Source organism: Pocillopora verrucosa, chromosome 9, assembly GCF_036669915.1.
Source record: "Pocillopora verrucosa isolate sample1 chromosome 9, ASM3666991v2, whole genome shotgun sequence".
NCBI lineage: Eukaryota > Metazoa > Cnidaria > Anthozoa > Scleractinia > Pocilloporidae > Pocillopora > Pocillopora verrucosa.
Genome location: NC_089320.1, coordinates 18820712 through 18836034, shown reverse-complemented (window position 1 = coordinate 18836034; position 15323 = coordinate 18820712). Strand labels below are relative to the sequence as shown.

The 15323-nt window shown below is 38.7% G+C and overlaps 1 protein-coding gene across 1 annotated transcript; it reads left to right on the top strand.

The window, feature by feature from the left end:
* The first annotated feature begins 45 nt into the window (after window positions 1-45).
* LOC131793635 (PAX3- and PAX7-binding protein 1) lies at window positions 46-8112 on the top strand. Its single transcript, XM_059111068.2, is given in 15 exon segments — window positions 46-87; window positions 89-878; window positions 881-1353; window positions 1676-1802; window positions 2285-2341; window positions 2344-2481; window positions 3098-3297; window positions 3897-4044; window positions 4146-4264; window positions 4697-4773; window positions 5143-5209; window positions 5557-5703; window positions 6906-7057; window positions 7685-7709; window positions 7712-8112. Coding segments are annotated over 15 exon segments (2655 nt in total). The 3' UTR covers window positions 7805-8112.
* The last annotated feature ends 7211 nt before the right edge of the window (window positions 8113-15323 follow it).

Here is a 15323-nt window from a genome sequence, read left to right as displayed (position 1 = left end):
CACTGGGAATAGCATCCCGTGACACTTTACGCGCTTGTCATAATCATGGCCACCATGTTCAAGAAACACTCCAAACGAAATTTTCGGAAAAAAAATCGACCACGAAGACGACGAAACTGGCGGTGATCGGGAAATAGAGAACATTCCTGTGATTTCAAAACCCGCGGTCAAAAATTCTAAACCAAAACAGAAAGACGAGTCAAAGATCAAGACCGCGTCGTCTAATTCATTGCTCAGCTTCGATGATGAAGGAGGAGACGAGGGTGAAGTTTTCAAGATTCGCAAGTCAAAAGAAAGCCGTCGGTTGGCGAAGAAACTGGAACAGGAGAGGAAAAAGAAAGAGGAATTTGACAAAGGGGGAGTTGTGAAGAAGAATGATCTAAATACTGATCAGGGCGAAGATGATACCGACGAAAGATTGGCTGCACTGAGAGCTGAGCTGTGTCAAATTGCAGGCGATGATGACGGGGAGGAAGCTGAAGATGACACTGATTCAGTAGCATCAGGACCTATCAAGAAAGAGCCAGCTATAATTTCAAGAAGTAAAACTGATTTTGGCATACCAGATGCAGCAACAATTCATGCAGCACGCAAACGGCGAGAAATGGCAAGACAAACTGAGCAAGACTTTATCCCTTTGGATGACACACAGAAATATGAGGGAAATTTTGCATCCACAGGCCGGCTAGTGAGAGAAGATGAGAATGATGTAAGTGATGATGAGGGGGAAGAGGGACCAATTTCGTTTTCTGTTCCAAAGAAAAGAGGATTTCCTGCATTGGATCGTCGTCGTGAGGTTGAAGCTGCTCTTGCTAATCAAGAACTTGAAGAGAATTCTGACAATGAAGAAGCTGAGGATGATGAAGAGATCAAACTCTGGAAAATGAACAAATTCGCAAAGGTGTTAAAGGGGTTTCAGGACCTGTGGTCCAACCAGAGTTGCTACAAACAACTGAGGCAACAAGCTCATTGTATCAACAACAATTCACTGAAGAGAACTCGTTAAGTTATCAAACTGTGCAGCAGCCTTACACATATGGAATTGGATATAATGATACACACACAAATGGAAATCAAACTTATGGACCTGCATTTACAACTAATTCATTACAAAGTCGACATGCTGTTACTGTAGATATGATCTGTGACAAGATGAAACAGCAGTTGGGGACTCTTCAAGAGGTACATCGTCAACATAGAATGGACAATGAGAAAGCTTCATCTCAGCTGGAAACTGCTCAGAGTAACATCAAGAAGTTAGAGCGACAGGGAAGGAATGCAGAGCAGAGATTTAGTTTTTTCCAAGAGATGAGGGGGTATGTCAGGGACTTGATAGAATGCCTTAATAACAAGGTGGGTGATACAAGCATGTATTACCAGAGCTGCAATATTGGTTGGTTATTGGAAAGTCGCTGAACCAAACCTTGCCTTTATCTAAAGAAAAATTACTACAGCCTGCCTGGTGTATATATACAAACTTCCTCAAGGACACAAAAGTGTGAATGGTCAAGTCACGACTGGGTTATTTTGATATCTCGTTGAGTGAGTTTGTTTGACAGAGATGAGTTTTCAAATCATTACATTCTGCAGAGTGTAGTAAAGCAAACAACATACATTTAACATTATTGGTGAGACTAAACTGCTAATGATGATATTACTTTGTTGCTTTGAACAGGTACCTGCAATTGATGAGCTAGAAACATCTATGCATGCTTTGTTGAAGAATCGAGCTTGCTTAGTGGTCCAGAGGAGGCAAACAGATGTCAATGATCAAGCAGAGGATTTTCTTAATGCTCAAGCTGGTAATTTTCTAATTTGACTAATGTTTAGGTTGCTTGGAATTTCACCTTACACATGGTGTGCATGGAATACTCTCAGTCACATTAGCAACTATGACAGAAACACATGTATGAGGCTCATAGCAAAAGCCGAGGTTAAGAAAATATGATAAATTCATGAAGCCTCAGGTAACCTTTGGACCCCTAATTAAGGTCACAAGAATAAAGGAATTGATCACCAACTAAAGAACCTCGAGATTGTTAAACAAATTCTACCTGTCAACACCTCAGGAAATGTATGGAGAACATAATGGAGACTCTAGATGATGTTAGGGTGTAAGGGTTTAGACCTAGAGGTACTTTCTGCTCATGAATTATTCTCTGCTGATTTAAACATTATGTTGCCCATGGAAAGATGTCAATTCCCCCTTTACAGTACTGTCCAGCATAATAAACTTATTCTATAGTTTCCCTGCCTAAGAAAAAATTTTGTCTCCTCCATGTAGGGCGCCAAAACTCAGCTAAAGCAGCAGATCAGGGGAAGTTGAGACGCACTGCTGAACGAGAGGAAGAAGAGCACGGAGGAGAAAACACAGAGAAAAGGAGAAGGGCAAAGCTTCCGTACCAGACACTCATCATGAAGGACAATCAACAGATGATGAAGAAACTGAGGCAGATGCTGTCAAGTTTAGGGCAGAAACAAGTAAGATCTTCTTTTGCAATTAGATCATCAGACAGGTCTAAGAATGGTGCATTGAAGTATTAAAACTTTCACTCCCAGTATCTCAGTAGTACTTCCCCTTTCTATCTGTCATATATTATTCTGGTGATGTATACATGCAGTTATGTAGTTTGGAGAACTGGTATTGGATCAACTAAAAATCCCCTAATTGTTATTTTTCTTTATTCTCATCAGTTTTCTGCTTGATAATGTATTGTTATTGTAAAGAGAAATTCTGTCTTGTTCACTTGTTGAACTTAAGGGTTAATCATGAGAGTTTGATGGTAAATTTGTGAAGACTTTGAATATGAATCACAATGTTGTGATCTATGCAGGGTTGATGTGCTGCTGTTGGCATCACTGTGTAACAGGCTGTCTGCATGAAATGGCCAAATGTTGATACTTCACTTTTTCACAGTGTTTCCTTTGAAGTATTCATAGTATACAATATTACAATTTAGCAGCAATGTGAATTTTGTTATATTTAACTTTAATCATTTATTTTTGGAGGAATAGAACAATTTGATTGATGTAAAATTTGATAACTTTGTGAGTAATGACACCCAATCCCTTCACTGCCTCTTTTCTTTTTCCTCAGAGAGGATTTTGTCAGAGGAGAAAGTTATTTTTGAAGATGTTGTGGAGGATTTTAGTTCCATTGACTCCATAAAATCAAGATTTGAAGAATGGAAGAACAAACATGAAGACTGTTATAAGAATGCATACATTTCACTTTGTCTTCCTAAACTGTTTGCTCCATTTATTAGACTGCAACTTTTGGACTGGAACCCATTTGAGGTACAATTGATACCTTTGTTTTGAACATTGTGAACAAAGGGCAACTGAACTTGGCAAGGATATGGTGTACCTGCTGAGCACCTTGCCACACCCAAAGTTTCTCTGAAACAGGTTACACAAGATGTGCATTTGGTGTAGATTTAAGGTTAAAGTAGCTCACTATGATGATGGTCTGTGGGCTTCTTGGTGGCACAAGACAATCAAGAACTCAATACATTGCTCCTTGTATGGATAATTTCCTTAACACTTAAAAGGCATAAATTTCATGGCGGAATCTTAACAATGCAGTGCTGTTTGGGGGCTAATCCTTCATATCGTGCATTAAGCGGTGAAATGAGTTAGAAGTTGTGATTAGAAACAACCAAAAAAAATGTTCATAGTTTGATTTCATGCAAGTGTCCTTGAGCTGAGCAGCTTGAGTTTTGCTCATTTATATGAGTAATGTTGAATTTTCTCTTAAACTGACAACAAAATTTTTTAACCTAATCTTTGGCAGCATAGGCATTAAACAATCAATACAGATCTGATAAAAAAAAATGGTTATAGTATTTTGCTCATGACAGTACACAATTTGATGTCTTTTCTTTCTTTCCCTCTAGGTGAAATGTTTAGAGATTGAAGATTTCGTGGTACAAAAGTCTTGTATGTTTGGATGTGGAGATGATCCCTATGATATTGATGCTGACGACCTTGATGTCAAACTTATCCCAATGGTGCTAGAAAAGGCTCTCATTCCAAAACTAACTGGTAATAATATTACTCCAATTCTTGTCAATAAATCAATAAAAAAGTTATTTACATTGAATACATTTTTTAATACATGTTAACTCACCTTTAAATTTTTTTAGGTCTTTTTGAACATGTTTGGGATCCTCTTTCGCAGAAGCAAACAATGCTGGCCATTAAGTTAATAAGGGGAATGGCTGAAGTTTACCCAAACTTTCATGCTCAGGATAAATCAACACAAGTGAGATTAAGCTTGTACTTTTAAAAATTTGTAAAGCTGAATCATTTTAGACTGTTGATATGTGGCTAGTTTTGTTGCTTGTTCATACATGGATATCATCTTCTTTGAAAAGATGTTTCATGCAATTGGCTCACTGATTGATTGATCATTTGAATAATTGACAGGTTAATCTTTGTTAGGTCAGGCAATCAGTCCAGTAAGTTAGCCAATCAGTCCATCTATTAGCTAGTAAATCACTGGATTGAATTTTGAGTTATCAAATCCAATGATTTGCTTTGTTGCGACTTTCAAGTTATTGTTTAGGTAAATCTAAAACAAGCAGCAGTCAGTAAATTGCAAAATTTCTATTCAGTCAATTAGTGAATCATCAATGGATATTTCATTTCACTGATCAACGAGAACGTCTTTCTTCTTTCTTTCCTGTTTGTATAGTCACTGTTTGCTGCAATAACCACCCGCTTAAGACGATGTGTAAGCGATGACGTTTATGTTCCTCTCTACCCCAAAAGGTAAAAGTTGGTTTGCTCTTAATTACATCCTTAAAATAAAGAGAACTGGGAAACTAGCTGGTTGCTGGCAAAGATCACTAACCACTTTGACTTTTTGGTTACCTTCTGTGTTGGGATATTGCTTGGATTCTAAGCAGATATGGTTAAATCAGCCACCTCTCTCACTGATGCTTTTTAGTATTTTCTTGGGCATGGCACTTTACTCTCTTGGGTTCTTTCCATTCGGGGATATACCAGTAGATGAGTGCCTACTTACATTTTTAACTAATAAAGACACCTGCATGTTATCAAAAAATTCTGACAACCATTTGACTTATTGTTGTACATAATCCTTATTTGTTTGGTTTGTTTTTCTTAATTTTTGAGCAGTTTATTGGACAATAAATCTTCTGGGGCTTTGGCATTTTTGCAGAGACAATTTTGGAGTTGTGTAAAGGTATTAAAATTTAAAATTATTTTGCCACTTATGAAGTACAGCTTGAGAAGTGTATTCATTTTTTTTTTTTCGGTTTTTACCAAATTAAGTTGATGTCTAACTCTGTACACCCTAACATCAGTATTCATATTCTCAATACTCCTCTCTTCACATTTCCTATGTCACTTACAAGGAGAATTTTGCTTAACAATCAAAGCTTTTAACGTTGGCGATCATAATTCCTTTATTCTCATGATCTTAATGAAGAATTCAGCAGCATTACTGTAAGGAGAAATCACATGCTGGTCACTCTTAGGGTTTAAAGGGTTAAACCTGCATTGTTTATTCTTTTCTCTCCTCTGTTGTAGCTCATGGGAAATATCTTGAGGTGGGAAGGCCTTCTTTCCTCCGCCAGACTGCAGCAACTGGCAGTAGATGGTTTGTTGAACAGATACCTTCTATTAGCGCTACAACACTCTCATCTTTACTATGACAGCATGGAGAAAGTGAAAGCTGTAAGTATCGTTTTCATTCTTAACACCGTGGACTTACGAGTTGCAGTCGAATCCTGATAATTCGGACCTTCAAGGAAAGTTAAAAGGGTTCGAGTTATCGGGAGTCGAAGATACAGGCACTGTAGGTAGATGTACCCTTAACCAACGAAACCTGAACTGCCGCTGACACGTTTTGTGTAATGCAAAAGGGACAAAGATTACAAGTCTGCTTCAAAATAAATTACAGTAAATTTTTGGACGGCAGTACACTGTGTTTTTATTCATCACGTATTGACAGACGTGGTTTGACGTGGTTCGAGTTATCAAGGGTAAAATATATAGAGAAAAACCTGAAGAGAAACTACAATTACTTTGAGTTCGGGGAAGGTTCAAGTCAGCGAGTGTAAAATTGCAGTAAATTTATGACGGAAATCCAAGGGAATAATCGATTTGGTTCGAGATCGGAGGGTGCGAGTTATCGGGAGTCGACTGTTCTTCTATGTGCGCTCATCTTTTGACCTTGTTTGGGCCAACTACTGACTATAAATAGTTGAAATGCGAGGATGGTATTCATAGATGTCCTCTTACTTGCTGTGGTCGCTCCGTGCGAGGCGGTTCTATTACCAAAGCGCCTATCAAAATGATCGCTGATGACGACAAAATACAACAACTATCACAGCTTAGGTAAACGCATGTGTCGAGAACGAGAGTACAGGTACGAGAGATCCGCCCTCTGTCCTTCGTGTGCGTGATCTCTCGCTCTCGCGAGCTAGTCTGAATCCCACTTGCTTGGTGATTTCGAGCGCCAGCAAGGCGCTTTCGTGCTCCAGTATTCCTCTGAGTAATTATGCTGGAAGATTTTCAAATTACCGTCTCCCTCTTCATTATATCATGTTGAAGATTACTAAAATTTGCATCTCTGCTTTAATGAAAATGATAGTTGTTAATTTATTCCTTGTCCTTGCTAGGTTACCAGATACCCTAAGGCATTCGAGTAAACACTACTGCAAGGGCATATATTTCGATTTAAGCCTCTTCAAGTTGGTTTTATAGAAGCGTGATCCAAAACAAAGTTACTCCAACAAGGAAGAAAGTAAACAGGGTGAAAACATTCTTCAACAAGAAGATACTGTAGAACTGAAGAAATATAAACATCAAATTCCCAAAACTTGCATTAAGGGCAGATTATAGGGAAATAAGGGCAAATTTTTGCTCTCTATCAGATCACAGCCACGTTCCCCAAACAGTGGTTTAACGAGCAGCAGCAGACACCAGTACCTTCGTTAGAAGCGCTGGCACGTTTCCTGCAACTTTAGCACTCAATATACAGCGGATCTTGTGCCGGGTGCCCTGAGGCCGAGAAAAAGAAAGCAAGGTACTTTCAGCTTTTGATTTGATTTGATTGCGGTTGGTTTCTTTCTTTTTTCTTTCAATTCAGTTTAGTGGTGGCATATATTGAAGGCTGAACAACTTCAGTCTCGACGAGTGTTGATGAAACCGGAAATTGTATATATTATTTTCATTATAGTAAACTTCATGTAGGAAGGGCAGCCCTTGCGACTGTCGTCAGAGAATTTGATCAACCTTCCTCAGCAAACAGTGAGCAAAACTGACACTAATCTGACCGACAAAATTTGTTTTGAATTGAGTAACTGAAAAAAAATCGGGATTGTGAATTGAGTACTACTGGTAATCTTATAACGAGACCAGCAATATGGACAAATATGTGACCAAAGACCGAATTTCTCCCTTACAATATCCAAATTCGAGTATTAGGCAGAAAACCAAAAAGTGCCCACGAGAATAAAGGAAGAGAAATAATCAATTATAGGGGGATTATTAGTTGCTGTCAAGTACTAAATTCTCTGAACTAACATATTAAGAATTGTATGGCAGACGTAAAATTAGGAAAGAATCACCAATGAGACCTTGGGAAAAGACAGGGTTAAAGAAGGCTCGATTGTCTATTGATGTGTTTTGTTGGGCTGTGTTTGTTTTCAAGAAGCGGCATCAAGAAAGTTATACAAATCTCGCTCTTCAGTTAAGATCAGTGGACAAGCACGCAAAGATAGGGCGATAGCTGGCAGAGCACAATATGGATGACGTTGTCAAAGATGTCTGACAAAGGCTGGAATCGGTGCATCTTTGAGCACTTTTACTATCTGGACATTGAATCCCTTTTAGTATTGGACCTGTTGTTTAAAACTACTTTCGCGACTTGTCTGCGGCCGTTTTTGCTTACGCATCTTTTGAGCCCCTAATGTTTCCGAGTCAGCATGACATGGTAGCATGACACACATTTTGGAAGGATTAAATGGATATTTATAAAACTCTCACCAATATGAGACTGTCCCTGGCAAACATTTTCTTGGCTATAGATGCTGCAGTGTATAAGGACAAAGTATATTTCTCGGTAAAATACTCTTAGTAACAATTCTTTCTCGATGAATTACCTATTAAGAACACTGGCAATTCACACAACGTGCATTTCGCACGGAAGTCATGCAATCTTTATAATACCATGCGAAGAGATTTAAAAAAGGTCTCAATACATCGACATTTTTGCGTAACTAGAGCCAGGCAAACATTTTCCGTGTACACTTCTTGGACCAGTGAAAGTCTCTTGTGTATACTCACCGCGGTTCCCGATTTAAGCGAAAGTTGATAATTCGGCACCATTTCCGTCATTTAACATTACTTAATCGGACATCGCACCTTTTTCTCTAACCAGCAGAGCAGGCGTAATTTTGGCGAGCGAGTGCTCCGTGTTTTCTTATCGAAAATTACGGCTGCTACCTTTGAATCTGATGGCAGCGGAAGGGTGGGGAGAGAAAGAAATTAGTACTAAGAGGGCGGTCGACGGTGAAAAATAAGGGGAGGGGTGGGAGAGTGGAGGTCTCCCCGCTCTTCACCCATACCCAATTCAAAAGTGGCCATTCGGATGAACGGCCGCGAGCTTTCGATATATCGAAAGAAGTAAACTTATCGAAAGAAGTAAACTTACCTTTTGGTATCTGTGTGGTATATACGAAAATCATGATTCATTTCCTCTTCGGTGACTAATTGTTTGTTATTACCTGTCGCTGAAAATCACCCGACATCATTTTGCATGATTCTGTCATTAGACATCATTCACCGTCATTGTACATCGTTTTCCTAATTGCCGTCACTTCACATTATTTAACGCCAAACTGCCCGCGCTTTCTATAACCTGGGGGGGGGGAACACCGAAACACCCTTATCTAACTGGCCAAAATTGCGCAAAGTTTCCCTTTCTGCATAAAGGGAGTAAGTTCCACGCAAATGGTTTCAAGAAATATCCAAGTTTCTTACGTACTGAAAAACGGTGAAGGTCGAAGGAGGGAGTACACAAGTAAGCCGTTGATGGACCTCTTCCTGAGATAATGATTTTAGACAGTAGAGTGCGATTTTAGACTACTGTCTTATATTAGAATTTTTAGTCAATGGTGTCCGATTTAATAAATAGTTTGATTTTAGAGTTTAAACACTTGCGTTCGATTTTAGACACTAGTGCCTGAATAAAGACAGTGGTGTCTAATTTCAGATTTTAGACAGTAGTGTCTGATTTTAGATCTTAGACATTACTTTCCGATTTTAGATGCTAATGTGCGATTTTAGACAACAGGGTCTGATTTAATTTTTTAGACACCAGTGTCCGATTTTAGACAGTGGCGTCTGATTTTGGACACTAGTGTCCGATGTTCGACACACGCGTCCAATTTTAGACACCAGTGTCCGATTTTAGACTATAGAGTCTAATTATCCTCTTCCTATCCTCTACAACCCAACTCACTTTGTACTACACCTTAATTTATCCGTCTATTGTAACTGCGCCTGGTCGTCCACATACGTATCTAACTTAAACAGAATTTATTACTTGCAAAAGCGAGCTGTGCGGGCTATCACCAACTCAGACTATCGAACCCATTCCGCTCCTTTATTCTCCAAACCAGGAATTTAAGATATTTTCCAAGTCAATACGTTTGAAATCGCCAAATTCATGTTTTATTATAGAAATAACTTATTGCCTCCATTGCTTCTCAATCCTTTTGTAACGAATAGCCAAATTCGCAATTATGGTATCAGAACAGCCGGTAATTATCAAACACATTTGTGTCGTTAAAATCTCAAGCAATTTACAATTCTCTACCAAGGTCCTAAAATTTGGAACTCTCTTCCTGTTTCAGTCACTCGTTCGTCAAACCTTCTTAGTTTTAGGACGAAAATGCAAGAGTTTTTACTTAAATAATTACTGAATTGGCCTAGCCGCACATTCGCAGCACTTTTTCTTTACATTATTTATTAATGTAAGTGAGGTGGCTCTCCCATAAGTCTGGTGGCTTCCTGGGTCTCCTCGCCTTATAGTTATAACTGCTGTAAATAAATTTTTTGTATTGTGTAAATAAGGCAAATAAAATATGATATGATGATGATATGATGATGAGTCTGATTTCAGACACTGTTGTCCGATTTTAGACACTGTTGCCTGATTTTAGGCTCACGTGTCCAATTTTTGACACTTGTGTCTGATTTTAGACTCTGGTGCCTGATTTTAGAGGCCAGTGTCTGATTTTAGACACTATCGTCTGTTTTTGGACACTTTGGTCCGATTTTAGACACAAGTTTCCGTTTCACTCAGTATTTTTTTTAATGTAGACACGATTGCCTTACTTTTGACCCAAGTGTCCAGTTTTCGACACTGGTATCAGATTTAGGATAATAGTGTTCGATTCTGGACACTAGTTTCCGATTTTAGACACTAATGTCCGATTTCAGACGACAGTCTGTACAGTCTGGTATTTTATACACCAGTGTTCGATATTGGATGCAAGTGTCGTCAGAAGCAATGAATGACGAAGGGCTAACGCTCGAAATGTCATTTTTGAAACTCTTTACACTGCATGACCAATTTACGCTATCAACTCGATTGATAATACTGAATTGCCCTGAAGAGCCAGATAGTTTGAAGTTTGCCACACACACACAAAAAAAATGAAATGAAAAGAAACAACAAAAGAGCTGTAACCTATAAGAGGTAAACGTCCGATCACATAATATTTTTCTTATTCTTGTTTTCTTTTTTTTCCCCCCAAATTTTTTTAACATCTAAACTCTCGACCTCGGAGTTTTGGCCTGATTTTAATCACTCATGGCTATTTATCATCGGTATTAGTCCGTCTTCCAACCTTTCCCTTTTTCGGTTTTCAAAATAATCCTGAAAGAAGCAGTTAATAACGCAGAAGGTGGTATCGGATTTACACACTCTTCTTGGAGTGAGAAGCTTCAACTAGCGACAATTTTTCGTTTAAGAAAAAAAATTTTACGAAAACATTGACCCCTTTGTGATTCGGTTGATTGCGATTTTAAGAGGATGGACCAGAATTACCAGTCACGGCTTCAAAACTAGCACTGCAATTCTTGGTAATATGTTCCTGACTCTCTCCAGGCGCCAGAATGGTGTTCATTTTATGATCAACTTTGTTTAATAGGCTTTTATTTTGTAAGAAACACGATTAGAGTTCTGACACATCCGGCTGTATCCTTGATAGCACGAAAGCTAGATTACGTGACCTAAACGCGAAGCATTGGTAACGCGATCACCATTGAGCTTGATTCGGAGTCAAGAATTATAGAGACACACGCATATTGAGTGTGTTTGATGGACTAGTCACTAATTTCTTAAATGATTCAGCATCGCAGAGATACGAGAAAAATGACGTAAGGTTATAATTTCAGGAATTAAGTTACTGGAGACAATGACGTCATTCAAAACGGAAGTGACTTCACACCGGAAGTTTATAGTAGTCACACCTCTGTCACGCCACACTCGAGAATCAAAAGTGTGATTTTGAAATATATCGCTATCCACCTTTTGTATCCAAGAGATGGCAGACTGTTCGCAAAGCTTTGTATTTTTCTACGGCATCAAAAGATTTGTTTTTTGAGCTCGTAAAGGTCAGCTTCTTGTTATTGGTACTGGATTGGTTGACCTTTTGCCTGTGAAATTATGGAAATTCTCCGCCAAAACAACAGCAAACTCAATTAAACTTTAATAATAATAATAATAGTAAAAGATTTATACCGCGCCAGTATCCTACTGTTCAAAGGCGCCTACAAGAAAAAACTTAAACATTAACACTTAAGACAGCTAATATTAATTATAAAAGGCTTTTCTAAAGAGTAAAGTTTTTAATCTACGTTTAAAAACAGACACAGACTGAGCATTTCTAATTTCACTTGGCAAAGCATTCCATAATGATGGTGCTGCTACAGAAAAGGATCTTGCGCCATATGTTTTCAAGTTATAGGATGGAGAAACCAGAAGGTGCTTGAATGATGAGCGTAGTTGACGCGATGGGGTGTAAGATGTAAGCAGATCACAAATGTACGACGGTGCCAGGTTGTTAAGTGCCTTGTAGGTTATAAGTAAAATCTTAAAAATAATACGTTGGTTAACGGGAAGCCAATGAAGATTGAAAAGAACAGGCGTAATGTGATCATGCTTTTTGTAAGTGTGACGAGGCGCGCCGCGGCATTCTGGACGTGTTGTAGCCTTTTTATAGCGTAGGCTGGTAGGCCATACAAAAGGGAATTACAGTAATCCAGCTTCGAAGATACAAACATATGAACCAGCAATTCAGTAGTGGTCGCTGAAAGATATTTCCTGATATAGCTAATATTTCGCAAATGATAAAATGAAGATTTACAAATGTCAGTAATATGATCCTTAAAGCAAAAATGGCTGTCGAACATAGTGCCGATATTCCTCGCCTTTTGCACGGAAGGAATAGTCTCACCAGCAACTGAAATTTCGTGAAGGAGTGGTCTTGGAAGATGTTTAGCGGAAATTACCAATAATTCAGTTTTGTCTTTATTTAATTTAAGACGATTAACCATCATCCAATGACTGATTTCATCCACACAGCTCTCGATGCTAGAAACCGCTAGATCCCTATCACCCAGTACGGTTGGTTGGAAAGACAAGTAAAGCTGTGAGTCGTCAGCATAAAAATGATAGCTCAGGTTAAATTTCTTTACGATATCTGAAAGCGGTGAAGTATAAAGCAAATACAAAATGGGTCCCAAGACAGATCCTTGTGGCACTCCACATTTAAGGTCATGTTTCGTCGAAGTACCACCATCAACGGAGACATATTGCGTGCGATTCGATAAATAAGATTGCAACCATAATAGAGGCTTCCCAGCTATCCCAAACCGTACACGTAAACGAGAGAGGAGGATGGTATGATCGACTGTATCGAAGGCAGCGGAAAGGTCTAACAACAGCAAAATTACGATTCGACGATTATCAATGGCAGAAAGAATATCATTGTGAACACGGATAAGTGCAGTTTCAGCACTGTGATATTTCTTGTACGCCGACTGGAATGTCTCATTTAACTCATAATCGTTAATGTAGGAGATAAGTTGATTAGCTACCAATTTTTCAATTGCTTTGCTAATAAATGAAAGATTCGATACCGGACGATAATTGCAGAATTGAGTATGATCCAAAGAAGATTTCTTAAGGAGCGGGCGTAACATTGCAACCTTGAGTTGCGAAGGCATCTGACCAGATTCCAATGAGATATTTATGATTTTGGAAATGAAAGGCAACAGAACACTAAGTGCATTTCTTGTAACATAACCAGGAAGAGGATCAAGAGCACATGACTTAGCAGCCAGATTCATGATACATGTATGAACTTCATCCGCTGTTACCATTTTGAAAATATCAAAAGAATATGGACAGGCGTTGTCAACAACAGCAACTGTATCTCGATGAGGGAAAGCAGCAGTCGTTATATGACCCCGTATTCTATCTATCTTTGTAGTGAAGTACTCAATAAACTTGTTAGCAAGATCAGTGGGCGATTTGCAGGGGGGATATTGAATATCTGTTTTCCTTTGTAGTAGTTTATCAATTATCTTAAAAAGCTGTTTATAATTTGACTGATTCTCATTGATTAATGATGCGAAATAATTCTTCTTGGAATCACGAATTAAGTTGTTGACAGCATCACATCCCTCAATAAACAACTTACGATCAGAAGGAAGTTTTGTCATTCGCCAGCGTCGTTCAAGTTTTCTACGGGATCTCTTTAAATTATTTATCTCCTCAGAATACCAAGGTGCAGCGGGACGCAAAGTAACTAACTTTTTTTGCAGTGGAGCATGAGTCTCAAGTATGGTAGTAAGGACTCTGTTATATTGATCAATCAAATAATCCAAGGATGACGATGACGAGGCAAAAAGATCAGGAAGGCTCGAATTCATAACATCAGCACAGAAATTATCAAAATCAATAGATCGAAGCTTTCTGAATGAAATAATCTTCTTGTCGAGCGGCGGCTTATTAAGCGAGAGCTGGAAGTGAACAGCAGCATGATCAGAGATGACAAAAGGAGAACCAATTGTTAAATTTGAAACAATACTATCATCAGATCTTGTAATCACAAGATCTAAGGTGTGTCGATCTTTATGCGTTGAGCCATGTGTATGTTGAGTAAGATTGAAAGAATCCAACAATTGAAGAAATTCAGTTGAGTGTTGGGAAGAACAGGTGTCAACATGTATATTAAAATCACCAACTAATAATATTCCACCAGGATCAGCGATATAGTGCTCCAGGAACGTAGAAAACTCATCAAGGAACAATGAGGGTGTTAAACCATTCAAGGTCGAGGGAGGTGGGCGATAAACAATAATAACTCTGAGTTTTAAACCGACTGTACTTGACAATAACAAATCCATATATTCAAAGGACAAAAACTTCTTGAGCGGCTGCAACTTTAAGTTGAAAGATGATCGAAATAACAAGCCAACTCCTCCTCCACGAGTAGAACCAGGTCTAGGAACATGATGAAATGAATAACCTGAAGGACATAAATCACGAATAATTAATTCATTGTCAGCATCTGATTGAAGCCATGTTTCTGTCAAGCCAAGAAGATCAATATTATTTTCGACGACAAAGTCCTTGATGATAGTAGTCTTGTTGTTAATTGAACGAGCATTTAGCAAGCAAAAATTCACGAAGCGAGCCCTTGGTGTGTAGCTTTTAATCGGGTTAGGAGTAAGTTCAATTAAATTTCTAAGATTCGATCCAACAGGAGTCTTCATCATGCATGTAAATCGTGAAGAATTTAATCGACAGCCTTGGGGTGAGACCAAAGCTCGAATATAATTCAAGCGCCGCCGCTTTTCTTGAACTATTTTTCCCGCTCTGCAACCTCTAAACTTTCTTTGACAATTTTTGCCCAGAGGAAGTAAACTACATGGGAGATTCCAGTTGTAGCAGAAGCTCTGAGTACGACGAACAAAAGGCACTAATGGAGAAGTGTGTTGTAAATTGTGATTAAGCCAATTCATCGATTTCGTTGCAGTCGAAAACGCAGAGAACTCATATCCCAGATAGGCGTTTTGTTCTTTATGTATCCCCACCATCCGAGGGGATGTTGGACCAGGATTAGATTCAACGTCCACGAAGATAGTAAGGTCAAATTTTGTAGGCAGACCAAGCGTCAAGTGACCACGTTTGCACCAAGTACAAATCGAGCGCCTAAGTTTGTTTCTTCCATCCACCAATCTAACTGCGCGAGGAGGACCATGACATCTCA